We start from the raw sequence: 13,248 nt of genomic DNA, 5'->3' as shown, positions 1-13,248 counted from the left end.
GTGACCAGTCTGGGGACATGCAGTCCTGAGGCCTCCTTCCAGAGGAGAAAAAACAAAACAAGTGTTTTCTATTACTACACAGTATTTACCTCCCTTTCCCGAAGCACACAGGGCAGCTCCAATTTCATGTCCAATGCCAGGATTGCCTCTGTCTGAGTGCCTTGGCTCCCATTTAATTTAAATAAGGTGGGTGACATCTGACACTGGAGTCCACAGTCAGGTTTGAGGTAGGACTAATCTCAGTTGCTCCCTCAGCCAGGTGGACTGTTCCAATTGCATCTCTGCCCCCTTCAAAAAAAACCCCTCCCTCAGGAGTCAGGGAGCTCCCATCCTCAAATCTCACAGGGCCGAAAATCTTCAGCTTTCAAATGCCACCTTTTCTGTTCAGACCAAAGTCCCATGGAACGTATCCACCGCCTGGAAAATGAAACAGCCTCCCAGGCCCTCTGAGAAAAAAAAAAAAGGAAACAGAAAAACTACAGAAATAAATCCCAGAGGCTGTCTCTAATCCTGGACAGGTGGCACCTTGGCACGGGTGCACTGAAATCACTTTCTTCCTAGGCCGCAGAGAGCTGAACCCCTTTCCCAGAAAGACCAACACCCCTCAATCTGGAGGGGGTAAGCGTCCTGGGGGCGGAGCCTATAGCCCGGGGCTAGAGGTCTGTGACCTCCCTAGAAGTCGTGCTATCGGCCTTGGGTCGGCGTATCTAATGTAAACGCTGTTTCACACATAAATAACGTGCCACATCTGGCCCTTCGGTTTTATGGCGTCTTAGCGACCGAGCAATTTATAGATGGCGACCTTGTTAACCAGCAGCCCCGGCTCTAGGCTGCAGGGTCCAAGGCACGGTTGCGACCGAGGAGGGGCGAAGAAGAGGAGATATCTGGGGTCCCAATCTCCAGCTCAAAGGGACGCTAGGGAGAGGGCACCTACCCGCTTGTTTGGGGGGGTCGGGGCCGAGGCAAAGTGGCAGCTCCCTCCCCCCCACCCCCCGAAGCCCGCCATGTGGCAGCTGAAAGAGCCATCGAAGCCCAAGTGTGTTTGCGCTCATACCCAATTTATTACCGCTGAACATATGGCCAATATTTTGACTCACGTCAGTCGGGCAAGGAAAACAAACAGAGCGCGCGCGGCGCTGGGGAGCGGCCCCCTCCGCGGAGGCTGCGCGGCTGCCTCGGGGCCCGGAGTCGGGAGGGTGGGGCCGCCGGGCCGGGAGCCGGAGCCGGGAGGGGGAGCGCTCGCCGGCCCGCCGCGCAGCGCCACTGCCCGAGTGCCCGCCACTCCGCAGCTTGGGATAAAGAGCGGCCGGGGACCTGCGCGCTGGTGGAGCCCTGGCCCCAGCGGCTCGGCCACGCTCCAGGTGAGCCTCCCACTCGCATGCGGGGCGGGCGTACTGGGGAGCGCGAGGAACCCGGCGGAGCCCGAGAGCCGCAGTGGAGTCGGCGTCGCCCCTCGCGGTCAGGCGCGGGCCTCCGCTGCCGCCGGGGAACGGAACGAGCTCCAGGCGCTGTCTCTGCGGCGGGCCAAGGGAGAGGGGTCTTGGGGCACTGCCGTCCGGCCAGGCTGTGCCAGGCTTTGAGTCCTCCGCGCACCCTCTGGAGCGCCCCTCCCATTCGCGGCGCCCGACTGGGCTCTGTCCCCAAGCCGTGGAGTCCGGAAGCAGCAGGTGGGCAAGTGCAGGGCGTCCGAAGTCATCAGCGGACTCCGCTGGTCTAGGGGGGCGGAGGCACTCGGGGAGGGGCCAGTCCCTCCCCTCGTGCCCCCAGACGGTAAAAGTTTTACCTGCAGCCTAGGCCAAGTGCTCCTGACGCCGTGCGCTTTCCCGCGGAGCCGCTGAAACGGGACTGCCCGGTGGGGCTGGGCAGGTGCGCGGCCCGGAGGAGGGGAGGTGGAGGGCCGCGGCGGTGTTGCAAGCCCCGCCCGGGAGGGCGCGCGGTGGGGGAGGGGCGCCCAAGGTTGGGGGTGGGGGGTCCGAGTAGGTGGAGGGCTAGATAAAGACGCGCCTTGAAATGCTGCGCCGCTGTAGTCGCGGCGCCGGGAGTGGGAGGCGGAGCGGGCGCTCCGGGCGCCTCGCCAGCCCCCTCCCCACTGCCGGGTGCCGGATGCTCCGGGGCTGCCCTGGCCGCGGTAAGGGAGGGCGCGCCTCTGCACCCACCTCTGCCCGGTGAGTCTCCTGCTGTGAGCAGTGGGTGGTCGGGACTGGGGGTTAAGGCGGAGGCAGAAGTCCCGAAGGTAATTTGGGGGTGGCGCCTAGTGGAGAAAGGGGTCCTCCGGCGGAACCGGGCCGCAAGGTAGCAGAAGGAGGGTAAGTGGCGGGAGTCGCAGGCAGGAAGGCCCAGCGCGGGGGCGCGAGCCGTGGTAGGGGGGAAGAGGAGGCGGCCTAAGCTTGGACTTTGAGGGGGCGAGTGTCTCCCGGGCCTCGCCGGGCACCAGACAGTTCTCGTTTGCGTCAGTAGAGATCGCCAGAGGATCAGAAATGAGCCTCTCTGGGGTCTGCTGAGGTCCTGGTCTCCCAGGGGCGCCCCCTCAGCTCCAACCCTTTCCCCCAGCCACACACAAACACCGCAAGGAGCAAGGGGCCCTTTGGTGCGCCTCTAGCGCCTGCTCCACGCTGGTGGCGCCGGGGGGTGAAAAGGGGGCGTTGCGTCTGGAGGAGGGTCGCAGACCTCTGGTGCTCAGATTGAAGACCTGAGAAGGAGATCCCCAGGACCCCTTCCCTCCAGTGCCCTCGCAGATCGGTTCCTCGTCCTGCCTGGCCCTAGCCTGTTTCAGCGCAGGCTGAGAGCATGGCTTCCCTGCGCCGGCAATGACTACATTGCACATCAGCCCGCCCGACCCAGCGTTGGGTGTTGAATACTAACCCATTAGAAGAGGCCGCTTGTTTTTCCAAGTCTTGTGGTAATGATTTTGTCACGTGCTAAGAAGTATATTCAGATAAGAACGTGCTTTCAGCGTCGTGTTTCTTTGAGAAACCCAAATCTCCTGCATTGAAATCGCCCTTATCGGGGGGAAGGTCGGGCTTGGCTGGACGAACGTTCCTGAAGGCAACACTGACGCTGTGTAATCTCATTGTAACATATTTAATCATCAGAGCAGCGCGAACGAATAAAGCAAAGGGGTTCGCCCCGGGGGGGACGTGGCGTTTGGTTCCCCAATAAACCAGTGACAATGGATTGGCTGGGACAGGCTCATTTGGCCCAAGGGGGGCTTAGAGCTGCGTTTTTAAAGAAAATATTGGAGGGAGGCCGGTTCCATTTTGTAGCGTGCCCCGAGCCACATTTCGTGTTCAATTTAACATCCATGAAAGTTAAACGGCTTTTCTCGCCTTTTATTTTATTGGATGCATTTTCAAAGATGTCATTAAAGTGCATTTATCAAAGTCCTAACATATGTCCTCGGGGTTTTACGCCCACACAATGAGGCTGATTAATAGAGAAATCCTAATTTCTATTACAATTTATGTCCTCGGGAGATAGTTGCCTTTCTTTCTTTCTTTCTTTCTTTCTTTCTTTCTTTCTTTCTTTCTTTCTTTCTTTCCTTCTTTCTTTCCTATTTGAGGCAGATAATTGGGAAGTGTTATGTATTTCACCTTGAAAAAAAGACTAGGGGAAGATAGTTCACTAAGATGCCTGCTAGCTGCCCCCACAATTAATTACAGGGGAAATCCAAGCTCTAGGTGCCAAGATCAGGTCTTCTTTCCACGGTTTCTCAGAGTGGCTACTAAGTGGGGGGAGGGGCTTTTTCCCAGACACAGAATCTGAGCTCCTTCTCTGGGCCTGGAAAATTTATCTGTCCAAGAAGTCACCTTCTTGGTGACTTGGAAGGATTGTCCTTCTGGGTCAATTTTAAGAGTTAACATAGTATTAACCAAAGAAAGAAAAAACTCACCTTATGCTTGAACCCAAAGGGGACTGAAATTTTCTTTCCCTTCTCATTAGCCCCCACTTTCTGGCCATCTGGTCCAATGGCTGTGGGTCTCTCCTGCCAGAGATTTGCCCCTGTGGTGGCCTGGCCTCAGAAAGTTGTACTCTGACTGGGCTTTAGGCCTCCCCAACACAGGCTGCAAGGACTCACTTTCCTTCTCCCAGGAGCAGAAAGCAATGCCAGTTGGTGCTTGAACCCACCAGAGAAAAGCCTGACTTTCAGTTTTCTGGTTAGGAAACGTCTCTGCTTGGGGTGGTACCCTGGGCCACACACCTCGACTTCTTTCATCGGGAGGCCAGAGCTCACACCTTGCTTCCTGCAACCCCCACCTGATATCCAAGCCGCCATCGGGCCCGTTTGGGAGGTGTGCATCTTAAAGGTGAGCGTCTTTATCTCCCGGCTCAGGGACCAGACTGGGTGACATTTTCCTTCCCCCACTGATTTCGAGTGCACGCCACGCTCCGAGTCTCCAACCCGCGATAAAATAAACCTTCCCCCTCCGACAAAACCTTTGTGTGCGCGCCTCTAATCCTCGCCAGAGCAGGAAGGTGCAACGCGCTTTGTTTCGGGAGTGAATGAAGACAAGCGTTTGCACCTTGGCGCTAACCAGACAATAAATTAATCCACTTGAAGGTTGTTATCCGAGATGGGATGTACGGGGAACTGAGAGCTCAGCCACATACTGTACCAGGGAAGGAGTTTCTTTTCAACCTCTTTCGCTCCAAAAAGGAAGAAGAAAAAGAATGAAATCAAACAAATCAGTGTTTCCAAATAAAGGGGAAAGACCTTGTATTTTTAATGACTGGAGGCGATTTGTGGGTAGGGAGGGTGAGGGGTGCCACCTAGGGCTGCGGAAGCTTTGGGCTCCTCAAGGCCACCCCTCTTTAGAACTGACCCACAAGGTGCTCCCCAGGACTTTTTCTGCCCTAAACTCCCCTGGAGGACGCACGTAAGCTGCAAGTTTTCACCAGCCTGAAAGGGGAAGGATGTGAGCAGAGTGGGCTCCCAAGAGGCTCTCTAGCCCGGAACGGAGATGGAGAGGTGTGGGGGCGGGGCCGAATGCCACCCCAGCACGCCCACTTCATCAATGGGCACACCAAGGCCTCTCCTCACTTTCCACAACTATCTTCCTTTCTTGCCTGGTTTCCTGCGTTTTGGACCTCACCCCTCCCCCAGCCAGAGGGACGGTAAAGCTGCGATGTGGGGCAAATGAGAAGCTGGGACGCAGGGCGCACCAGGGCGGTCCACATGCTCCGGAGCTCAGAAAAGGCGCTCGTGTTTGAGCTACCTGGGAAAGTAAACAGGTAAACACTGGGCCGACTTGGAGGGCCACTTGTCCTGGAGTGGGGCCACTTAGCCTGTGTACATTCACCTCCCCTCCTGGGCCTCCAGCGATTGTTTAGCGCCCCAAGCCGCCCTCTCCAGCCGCCTACGCTTCAATCCCTCCGGAACCCAGAGCCGCAGAGGGAGGCTTAGCCGCCTGAGAAACCTCCCAAAGGAGGTTCCGTCTGGCCTCTAGGGAAAAAGATTCCTTTGTCCCTCTCCCCCACCTGCCCTGGGGGGGGGGGTGGCTGCGCTTCCCTTTGCACCCATACTAAACGCCAGAAGAAGGAATACAGACTTCTGAGATTTCTAGAGCACCTGGAACCCCAACGCTGAGGATGAACACCAGGGACAAGGACTTCTAGCTGCCCTGATAACCCTGGCAAGGGGTGCTAGTTGGTGCTGCACACCAAAGACACCCAAACTATCTCAGGCCTAGAACATGCTAAGATCAAACTTCCAGCACCCATCTCAACTTCTTCCCCAAGTTTGCAGCCGCAGAAGGCCCCTAGCAGAGCGCTCACCAGTCCTTCACCGCCGGCAGAGCTTAAAGCCCCAACCCAAATGTGGTAGAACCAGGACAGTGTCTTCTCCTGGCTGCAAGATGGAACCTGGAGAGAATTTATTAAAGTACCCAGTTGGGGAGACTAGAGCACATCCAAGTACAGCTGAAACTGGTGCCAGGCGACACGCATTGTTTAGAACTGACAGGGTGTGGATAGTGGGGATATTAATAAAGGATTCTAGAGATGGGACAGGGGTGTGGAGCTGGGTCTTCAGCTTGCTGGGCGCATGGGATCTCCCTGGACACGAGATCTCAGGCTGGAAAAGGCGGGGCAAGGCCAGGCTGGGGTGCTCCCAAAGAGACCTCTTGAGGAGTCCTTGGAATGCAATCACCTGTTTAATTTGTGTGGAAAGGTGCGTTTGGTGCTGGGCCCCGGCTCTTCCCTGCTGCACGAAATCGGGTAGAACTTGGAGCGTGCTTTGGCACAGGACTTGCCCTGAGCAGCCAGCTGGTCCGGCGCCGGCCTCCCAGCGTCCGCAGGCCACTCCTGGGGGACTTGCATTTTATGATCTTCCTCTAACAAGCAGAGTTTCTCCCCTTCAATTATGAGCCTCCCAGCGGTCTCCCTGCGCCTTTTCAATTGCAAATGTCAGCGCTCTGGAAGCGGACGCGGGAACCACACGGGCGACGAAGCGATGGGGAAAATGGACTCGCGAGGTCCCAGGAGAGAGACCCTGAGCGCAGAGGCTCCGGCTCCGCGGGGAGCGGAGCGCGGCTGCTGGAGGCGAGGCGGAGGTTCCCGAGACCAAGGGAAAGAAAAATGCGAGTCCGAGCTGGGGTGAACGTGGAGGAGGAAGCTGATATCCAGCCACTGGCCTGTGCTGGCAGGAAAAGTGTGGCCCCGCCAGTGCTCCTGGAAGGGAACCCTGTGACCTGAGGTGTGGAAGTTCTCTGGCTAGTGGAGACCAAGGGAGTAGTAACGGTTGGGGAGCTCAACCTTCCAGAATTGAGCTAGGGGTCTCCTTCTCCAGGCCCCATTGTCAGCACTCCCTCTCCATGATGAATTCCCAGGAGCCTGGATTCCGGTGGGAAAATAGTGGTCTCTCAGGTGCTTGGCCTACCGTGGAGGCTCCCAGGGAGAAGGGAGGGGCCCAGACAAATGAGGGCAGGATGATTACATCTTGGGAGAAAGGCCCTCTGAGTTGGAGGAAGGGAGGGAGACTTTGGGAATGGAGCTAGGTGGTTCCAAGGTGAGGAAATGAGCGAACTCTGAGAGGGAGCCTGGAGGTGACACCCCCCCCCAAGATGGCTCTGAGGATGTGCAAAAAGGGACACTTCTTGCCAAAAGACCATTTTTCACCTAACCCAAGAATTGATTGACCTGGCCCAACCAGACTCATTTCTGGCCCTTCCCCATCCCTGGAGACTGCTCTAGTCCCCAAGACACCCCCCTCCTTGGGAGAGAGGAGCAAGGGGAGGAACCACAGGAGGGTATTTTCTGCAATGCTCGCGTTGAGGAACTTTCTCTCGCCAGTTATTTATTTAGCAGTGGACTAACAATGGCTAGGGGCAGGCCCAGCCTGCCTCTGTTTCCAAACTCAGCCCGCCTGCCTCCCCCCACCCCCCAGCTCCTGGAGAACCAACTTCCTCGCTCCGACAGGACAGGGCAGAGAGCTCCCACGTGAAAGGGGGGAGGGGGAGGCAATGGGGAGAGAGGCTGGGAAAGACAGACTGGAGAGAGAGAGAGAGAAGAAAAAAGCACGAAAAGTAAGGGGTTCGAGGAACACGATTCAAACCAGTTTCTAATTCTTGCAGGGAAAAAAAGAGGAAGGAGGGGGAGAAAGGAGAAAAGAAAAAGTAGGAGGAGAAAGAGAGGAATGGGGAGCGTCGACATGAAGGGGTTTCCTTAATATTGTGGACGGATTCAGAAATGAATGAAGAGATAGTCCATTGAAAAGGGTTGAACGCCATGACAACTAGGAACAGCCTTAGATTTATTCCAAACAGTTAGGACACGTTGAAAGAGAGCGTCAATCATGTATTATTTCGCCACTGAAATAAATGCAAAAACCGAGCCGGGACAAAGGCTTCCAACGGGAGCGGGACATTTGTCTACATTTCGCTCATTGTCCGCAGCTTAGCAATCGGTTTGTATTTGTGTTTGCCCGGGTCCGACCACCCAGGACGCGCCGACGAGGGGCTCGCTCTAACCTGGGCCATTGTCACCCACGTCACATACTGGGGGCGAGGCAGCCAGGGCTGCAGAAAGCCGCCGAACGGCTCGAGGAGAGCCGCCCTCGCCGGTCGCTGGCAACCCGGGGGCGACAGGGGCGAGGCGGCCGCCGCAGCTGAGCGTGGAGCAGACGGGGCGTCCGCGCGTTCCGCTCCGCGCCGTGGGGCTAAGGGCAGAGGGGAAGGCGAGACCTGGAGCTCCGCGCGCGGCCCTGTTCCTTCCCACCCCACCCCCACCCCCGGGCAAAGCACCTTCAAGACGCATTTCTGGGACGGACAGGAGCCTCAGGTAGCAAACCTTACCCCTCAACTGCTCCCTCCCCGACAAAAAAAAAAAAAAAAAAAACTGGAAAGAGGGGCGGGAAGTACTGCTTTGACTTCTCTTCCCCAGCGCCCCAGAGAAGGTGCTGCCCCAGGAAAGTTCAGTTCCCAGGCTGGCGAAAGGTTGGAAACTTCACACAAACCTAATGCCCGCTGGCAGCCTGGAGCTAGTACTCCCATTGCGTTCCTGGGGTGACTAAAAGGAGACGAAATTTAAGGACTTGCTTGAGAGAAGAAAACTCCGAAGAAAACAGCACCATCCGCCTACCCTGCGACCCCCTCCCCCGTGGCTTTCGGGGTCCTCACCCGGGCTGGATACAGCGCCCCTGCCTCTCCACTCCTCCCCTCTCCCTTCCTAACGCTCCACCTCTGCTGGAGGCTGGAGAGGGAGGGGTCTGGAAGGTCGAGGCATAATAATGGGCAAGAAGGGCTCGGGGCCGTCTGCCCTTTCCTCTACCAGGAGACCGCGGCCCGCGGAGCCCAGAGGCGGCGGGGCAGGGGACAGAACCCAGCCCAAGTTCGAGTTCCCTACCCCCCACCCGCCCCTCCCTGGGCCGCCCGCAAAGCAGCGAGTGAACAGCGCAGTCCTCCCGGGCCGCTTAGAAAAGGAAGGGGGTTGGGGAGAGAGAGGCGGAGTGAAGGAAATAAATAAGTCTTTAGCAAATAAAGGGTGGCTGGAGGGGGGTGGGGTCGTTTGGTGGTGGCTCCGGCCGGCCCCAAGCCGATCCCTCTCCTGGGTTTCGGGCTCTTTCGGCGTTAACTAGAATCAATTACTTGCCTTGTCATTTCTAGTACTCATCCTTAAGCCTCAACCAAAATATTGACCTAGGAGGCTTACAGAAGTTGGGCTCTTGCCATTTGAACCGGATCTTGTTTAGGGAACCACCAGCGATGAGGAGGAGAGATTTCCGCGGCTCAGCCTTCGCCCCCTCCCCCTTTTCCAAAGGCACCACAGATCGCCAATTTTCTGGCTTGCTAGGGGCGGGCGCACGGGGGCGGGGAGGTAGGAACCGGTGAATGTTAAGATTGGTTTTTTGGGTTTTGGGGTTTTTTTTTTTTTGGTTTTTTTTTTTTTTTTGCTTTGTTTTTTGTTTTTGTTGTGTGTGTGTGTGCGCGCGCGCGCGTGTGTGTGGGTTTTTTTTTTTTTTTTTTTGCTCCTCTCGGTTTCTGTTTTCTCTCCTCCTCCGCTTTTTAAAGATGCAATTTGTTAAAACGGCCTTTTCAAGTGTGTGGACTCGCGAGCGACGCGGTGGTCCTTTGTATGTAAATACTGGGTAAAAAAGGCTCGCCCCGTCTTTGCAATTAATTGACACGTTACACCTCTCATCTTGCTCTAGAGGGCCGTTGGCTGGGAGCGCGGAGCTCCCCAAAACCCACAATTTCACATCTGCAAATACTGTCTTCATCCACTTGACTTCCAAGACCCGCCCACACGTGTCCAACCTTTGCGTTTTAATGTCTCCCCCCCTTTTTTTCCACCCTTCTCTCGCTCCCTCTCTGGCTCCCCCTCCCTCCCTCTCTTTCCCTCCCTTTCTCCCCCTCTTCTCCCCCCTCTCCCCAGGTTCGTGAGTGGAGCCCAGCCTTATATGGACTGATCGCTCGGGCAATGGCCCATTTTTTCCTCGCCACCAGCCGCCACCGCGCGCCGAGCGGCCGCCGGAGCCCGAGCTGACGCCTCCTTGGCACCCCTCCTGGAGTTACAAACTAGGGCCCGGCCCGCAGCGCTCGGCGCACTGGCCCGCCCAGTCCCCGCGTCCATTTCAGCGTGGTTTCAGAGAAGACACAGGCGTTGCTTTTGGCCTTTTTTTCTCCCCTACTCTTCCTTATAGTTAATTTCGCTTTTTTAAAATAATAATTATCTCAATAATTAAAGCCCACCCCCTCCTCCCCTCCCCCTATCCCTCCCCCCCCCATACCCCCTCCCCGCCCCAACTGGGGAGCGCCACGAATTGACCAAGTGAAGCTACAACTTTGCTGCATAAATTGCGGGGTCCTGAGCCATGTCGCTGACCAACACAAAGACGGGGTTTTCGGTCAAGGACATCTTGGACCTGCCGGACACCAACGATGAGGAGGGCTCGGTGGCCGAAGGGCCAGAGGAGGAGAGCGAGGGGCCGGAGCCCGCCAAGAGGGCCGGGCCGCTGGGGCAGGGCACCCTGGACACGGTGCAGAGCCTGCCCCTGAAGAACCCCTTCTACGACAGCAGCGACAACCCATATACGCGCTGGCTGGCCAGCACCGAGGGCCTCCAGTACTCCCGTAAGTAGCGAAACTTGGCCGCTGCGGCCGTAGCGCCTCTCTTCCCGTGGCTGAAGCTCGGGATGGACACTGGGGGAGAAAGGGGAAGGAGCCATCTAAACTCAGACCCCTCGCTCTGCTCCTCTGGAAAGATTTTTAACACTTATTAATTATGCCCTAGCTCTTTCCCCCTTTTCAACCTCCCCCCACCCCCATCCCCGTACCGGAAAAAGACTTGGTCTCGGATGTTTTTTTCAAAGCAAGAAATTGGGGAAACGAGGGGGAGGGGAGGGGAATACCTCCCAAGGGCTGGTTACAGAAGTCAACCCAGGACTGATGGCTCCGGTCGGAACCCTCCCCCCCACTCCCCCCCATCCCCACAGACAGGAGAGACTGGCCTGGAGCACTGGAGCGAGCCAGCGAGCCTCGGGGTACGGGTAGAGGGTGGGGGAGGCTCCCGGTAGCTCGGGTATATATAGTTCACCCTGCCCCCTTGCAAGATCATAGAGGACGCTTTGTGCGGTGCGGAGGGTGTCCAGAAAGTCCGAAAGCAAAAACGAAAGCCCCCAAAAACCTTCCTTAAATGGCCGAGCCGATCAATGCCGGGATTGTGGGGGTTTTCTTTTAAAAATCTACCCACGTTCCTCCGGAGAGGAAACTGCTTAAGGGGGCCGGAGCCCTTAACCCGCAACGATCTTCTCCGCGCGCCACTCCCCCCAAATACGCACCCACACTGTGAGAACCCCTAGAAACGCGAGTCTGGAGCCCCCCACTCAAGTCGTTTTTCCTCTTTCCCCTGGGGGAAGCCAACGGTTTTGTCGTGCAGGGATCAGGGCGGGGGTCAAGGCGAAGGCAGTACGGCCAGGCTTCGCGGCGCCGAGGGCCGAGGGCGCACGGAGGATCCCGGGCGCTCAGGGTCTGGCTGTGCCGGCGCGCGGCCTCCAGGCGCCTGACGCGCTTCTCTCTCCCCCAGTGCATGGGCTGGCGGCCGGCGCGGCGCCCCAGGACTCAAGCTCCAAGTCCCCGGAGCCCTCGGCCGACGAGTCACCGGACAATGACAAGGAGACCCCGGGCGGCGGGGGGGACGCGGGCAAGAAGCGGAAGCGGCGAGTGCTCTTCTCCAAGGCGCAGACCTATGAGCTGGAACGGCGCTTCCGGCAGCAGCGGTACCTGTCGGCGCCCGAGCGCGAGCACCTGGCCAGCCTCATCCGCCTCACGCCCACGCAGGTCAAGATCTGGTTCCAGAACCACCGCTACAAGATGAAGCGCGCCCGGGCGGAGAAAGGTATGGAGGTGACACCCCTGCCCTCGCCGCGCCGGGTGGCCGTGCCCGTTTTGGTCAGGGACGGCAAACCGTGCCACGCGCTCAAAGCCCAGGACCTGGCAGCCGCCACCTTCCAGGCGGGCATCCCCTTTTCGGCCTACAGCGCGCAGTCTCTGCAGCACATGCAGTACAACGCCCAGTACAGCTCGGCCAGCACCCCCCAGTACCCGACAGCACACCCCCTTGTCCAGGCCCAGCAGTGGACTTGGTGAGCGCCGCCCCTCCGAGACTCGCGGCCCTAGGCCCAGGCCCCACCCCGGCGGCGGCGGCGGCGGCGGCGGCGGCGAGGAGGACTCGGTCCTTAGGGTGGTTATTATTATTATTATTGTAACTATTATTCTGGAGTCGAGCTGACTCTTGGCTCCGTTGGGGAGGCGCCGGGAGGTTGCCTGAGACTCCCAGGAGTGGCAGATTCCATCCACGCAGCTCTGCCCCATCCCTCTCTCTTTCGGAACCTTTGGAGAGGGCTGAACTCTAAGCCGTGTTTACAGAATGTTTGCGCAGCTTCGCTTCTTTGCCTCCCCCCCCGGGGGGGGGGGAACCAAATCGTCCCAGCGATAGCGTCCTCACTTGAGAACGAGAAAAAGACCAACACATTCCCCTCCCCGCTTTTGTGAATTTTGTAAAATATGTTTGTGTGAGTAGCGATATTGTCAGCCGTCTTCTTCTAAAGCAAGTGGAGAACACTTTAAAAATATAGAGAATTTTTTCCTCCTTTTTTTTTTTATAAGAAAATGCTAAATATTTATGGCCATGTAAACGTTCTCACAACTGGTGGCAGATTTCTCTTTTCGTTGTAAATATCGGTGGTGAGTGTTGCCAAAATGATCTTCAGTGCGGGCCTGTTCTCCCTCGGGGCCCATCTCCTTTCTTTGTGGTTTGTTTTTGGTTTGCTTCTGTTTGGTTACTCCTGCTTTCTTTTCTTTTTATACTTTGTTCAGTGCAAACATTTCTCAAATATGAAAAAGAAAAAAATGTGTAGGCGAGAAGCCCCCTGCCCCATCTCCGGGTCCTGAGCCCCGGAACTTGGAGCTCAGCGGTTCCGTGCGGTTCCCCAAGAGCGCCGGGCGCTGAAAGCTTTCGATTTTTTAAATAAGAATTTTAATAAAAATCCTGTGTTTAAAAAAACCAAGCCCGGCCCTCCCGTTTGTCTTACTTTGTCGCCCTGCGCCGGGCCTGAGGCCTCATCCACGCTTCCCCTCGGGGCAGGGAACCGGGGACTCCCAGGGCGCTGGAGAGGCTCGCGAAACAGGCCTCGCCCGGGCGGGCTGGCCAAGCCCTGCGCCTCGGATCCCGGGCTGTGGCGGGAGCGCTTGGCCTTGGGTCTTCGAGCTGTCGACCCGAAGCCCGAGGTCGCCTGCCCTCTCCCGGGCCTCTAGC

The 13,248-nt window shown here is 57.4% G+C and overlaps 1 protein-coding gene across 2 annotated transcripts; it reads left to right on the top strand.

Moving 5' to 3' along the window:
* The first annotated feature begins 1,213 nt into the window (after positions 1-1,213).
* Positions 1,214-13,017, top strand: NKX2-2 (NK2 homeobox 2). 2 transcript variants are annotated; one of them, XM_027069467.2, is made up of 3 exons: positions 1,214-1,361; positions 9,868-10,565; positions 11,518-13,017. In XM_027069467.2, the coding sequence occupies exons 2-3, from the start codon at positions 10,307-10,309 to the stop codon at positions 12,078-12,080; spliced, it is 822 nt and encodes a 273-aa protein (XP_026925268.1). In that variant the 5' UTR covers positions 1,214-1,361; positions 9,868-10,306; the 3' UTR covers positions 12,081-13,017. The 2 variants fall into 2 exon arrangements, with proteins under 2 accessions (XP_026925268.1, XP_026925269.1); XM_027069468.2 differs by lacking the exon at positions 1,214-1,361 and adding an exon at positions 1,980-2,165.
* Positions 13,018-13,248: the final 231 nt, after the last annotated feature.

The sequence above is a fragment of the Acinonyx jubatus genome, chromosome A3 (genome assembly GCF_027475565.1).
Source record: "Acinonyx jubatus isolate Ajub_Pintada_27869175 chromosome A3, VMU_Ajub_asm_v1.0, whole genome shotgun sequence".
Taxonomy (NCBI): Eukaryota; Metazoa; Chordata; class Mammalia; order Carnivora; family Felidae; genus Acinonyx; species Acinonyx jubatus.
Note: the sequence above shows the minus strand (reverse complement) of the source record. Positions and strands in the feature narration are given on the sequence as shown.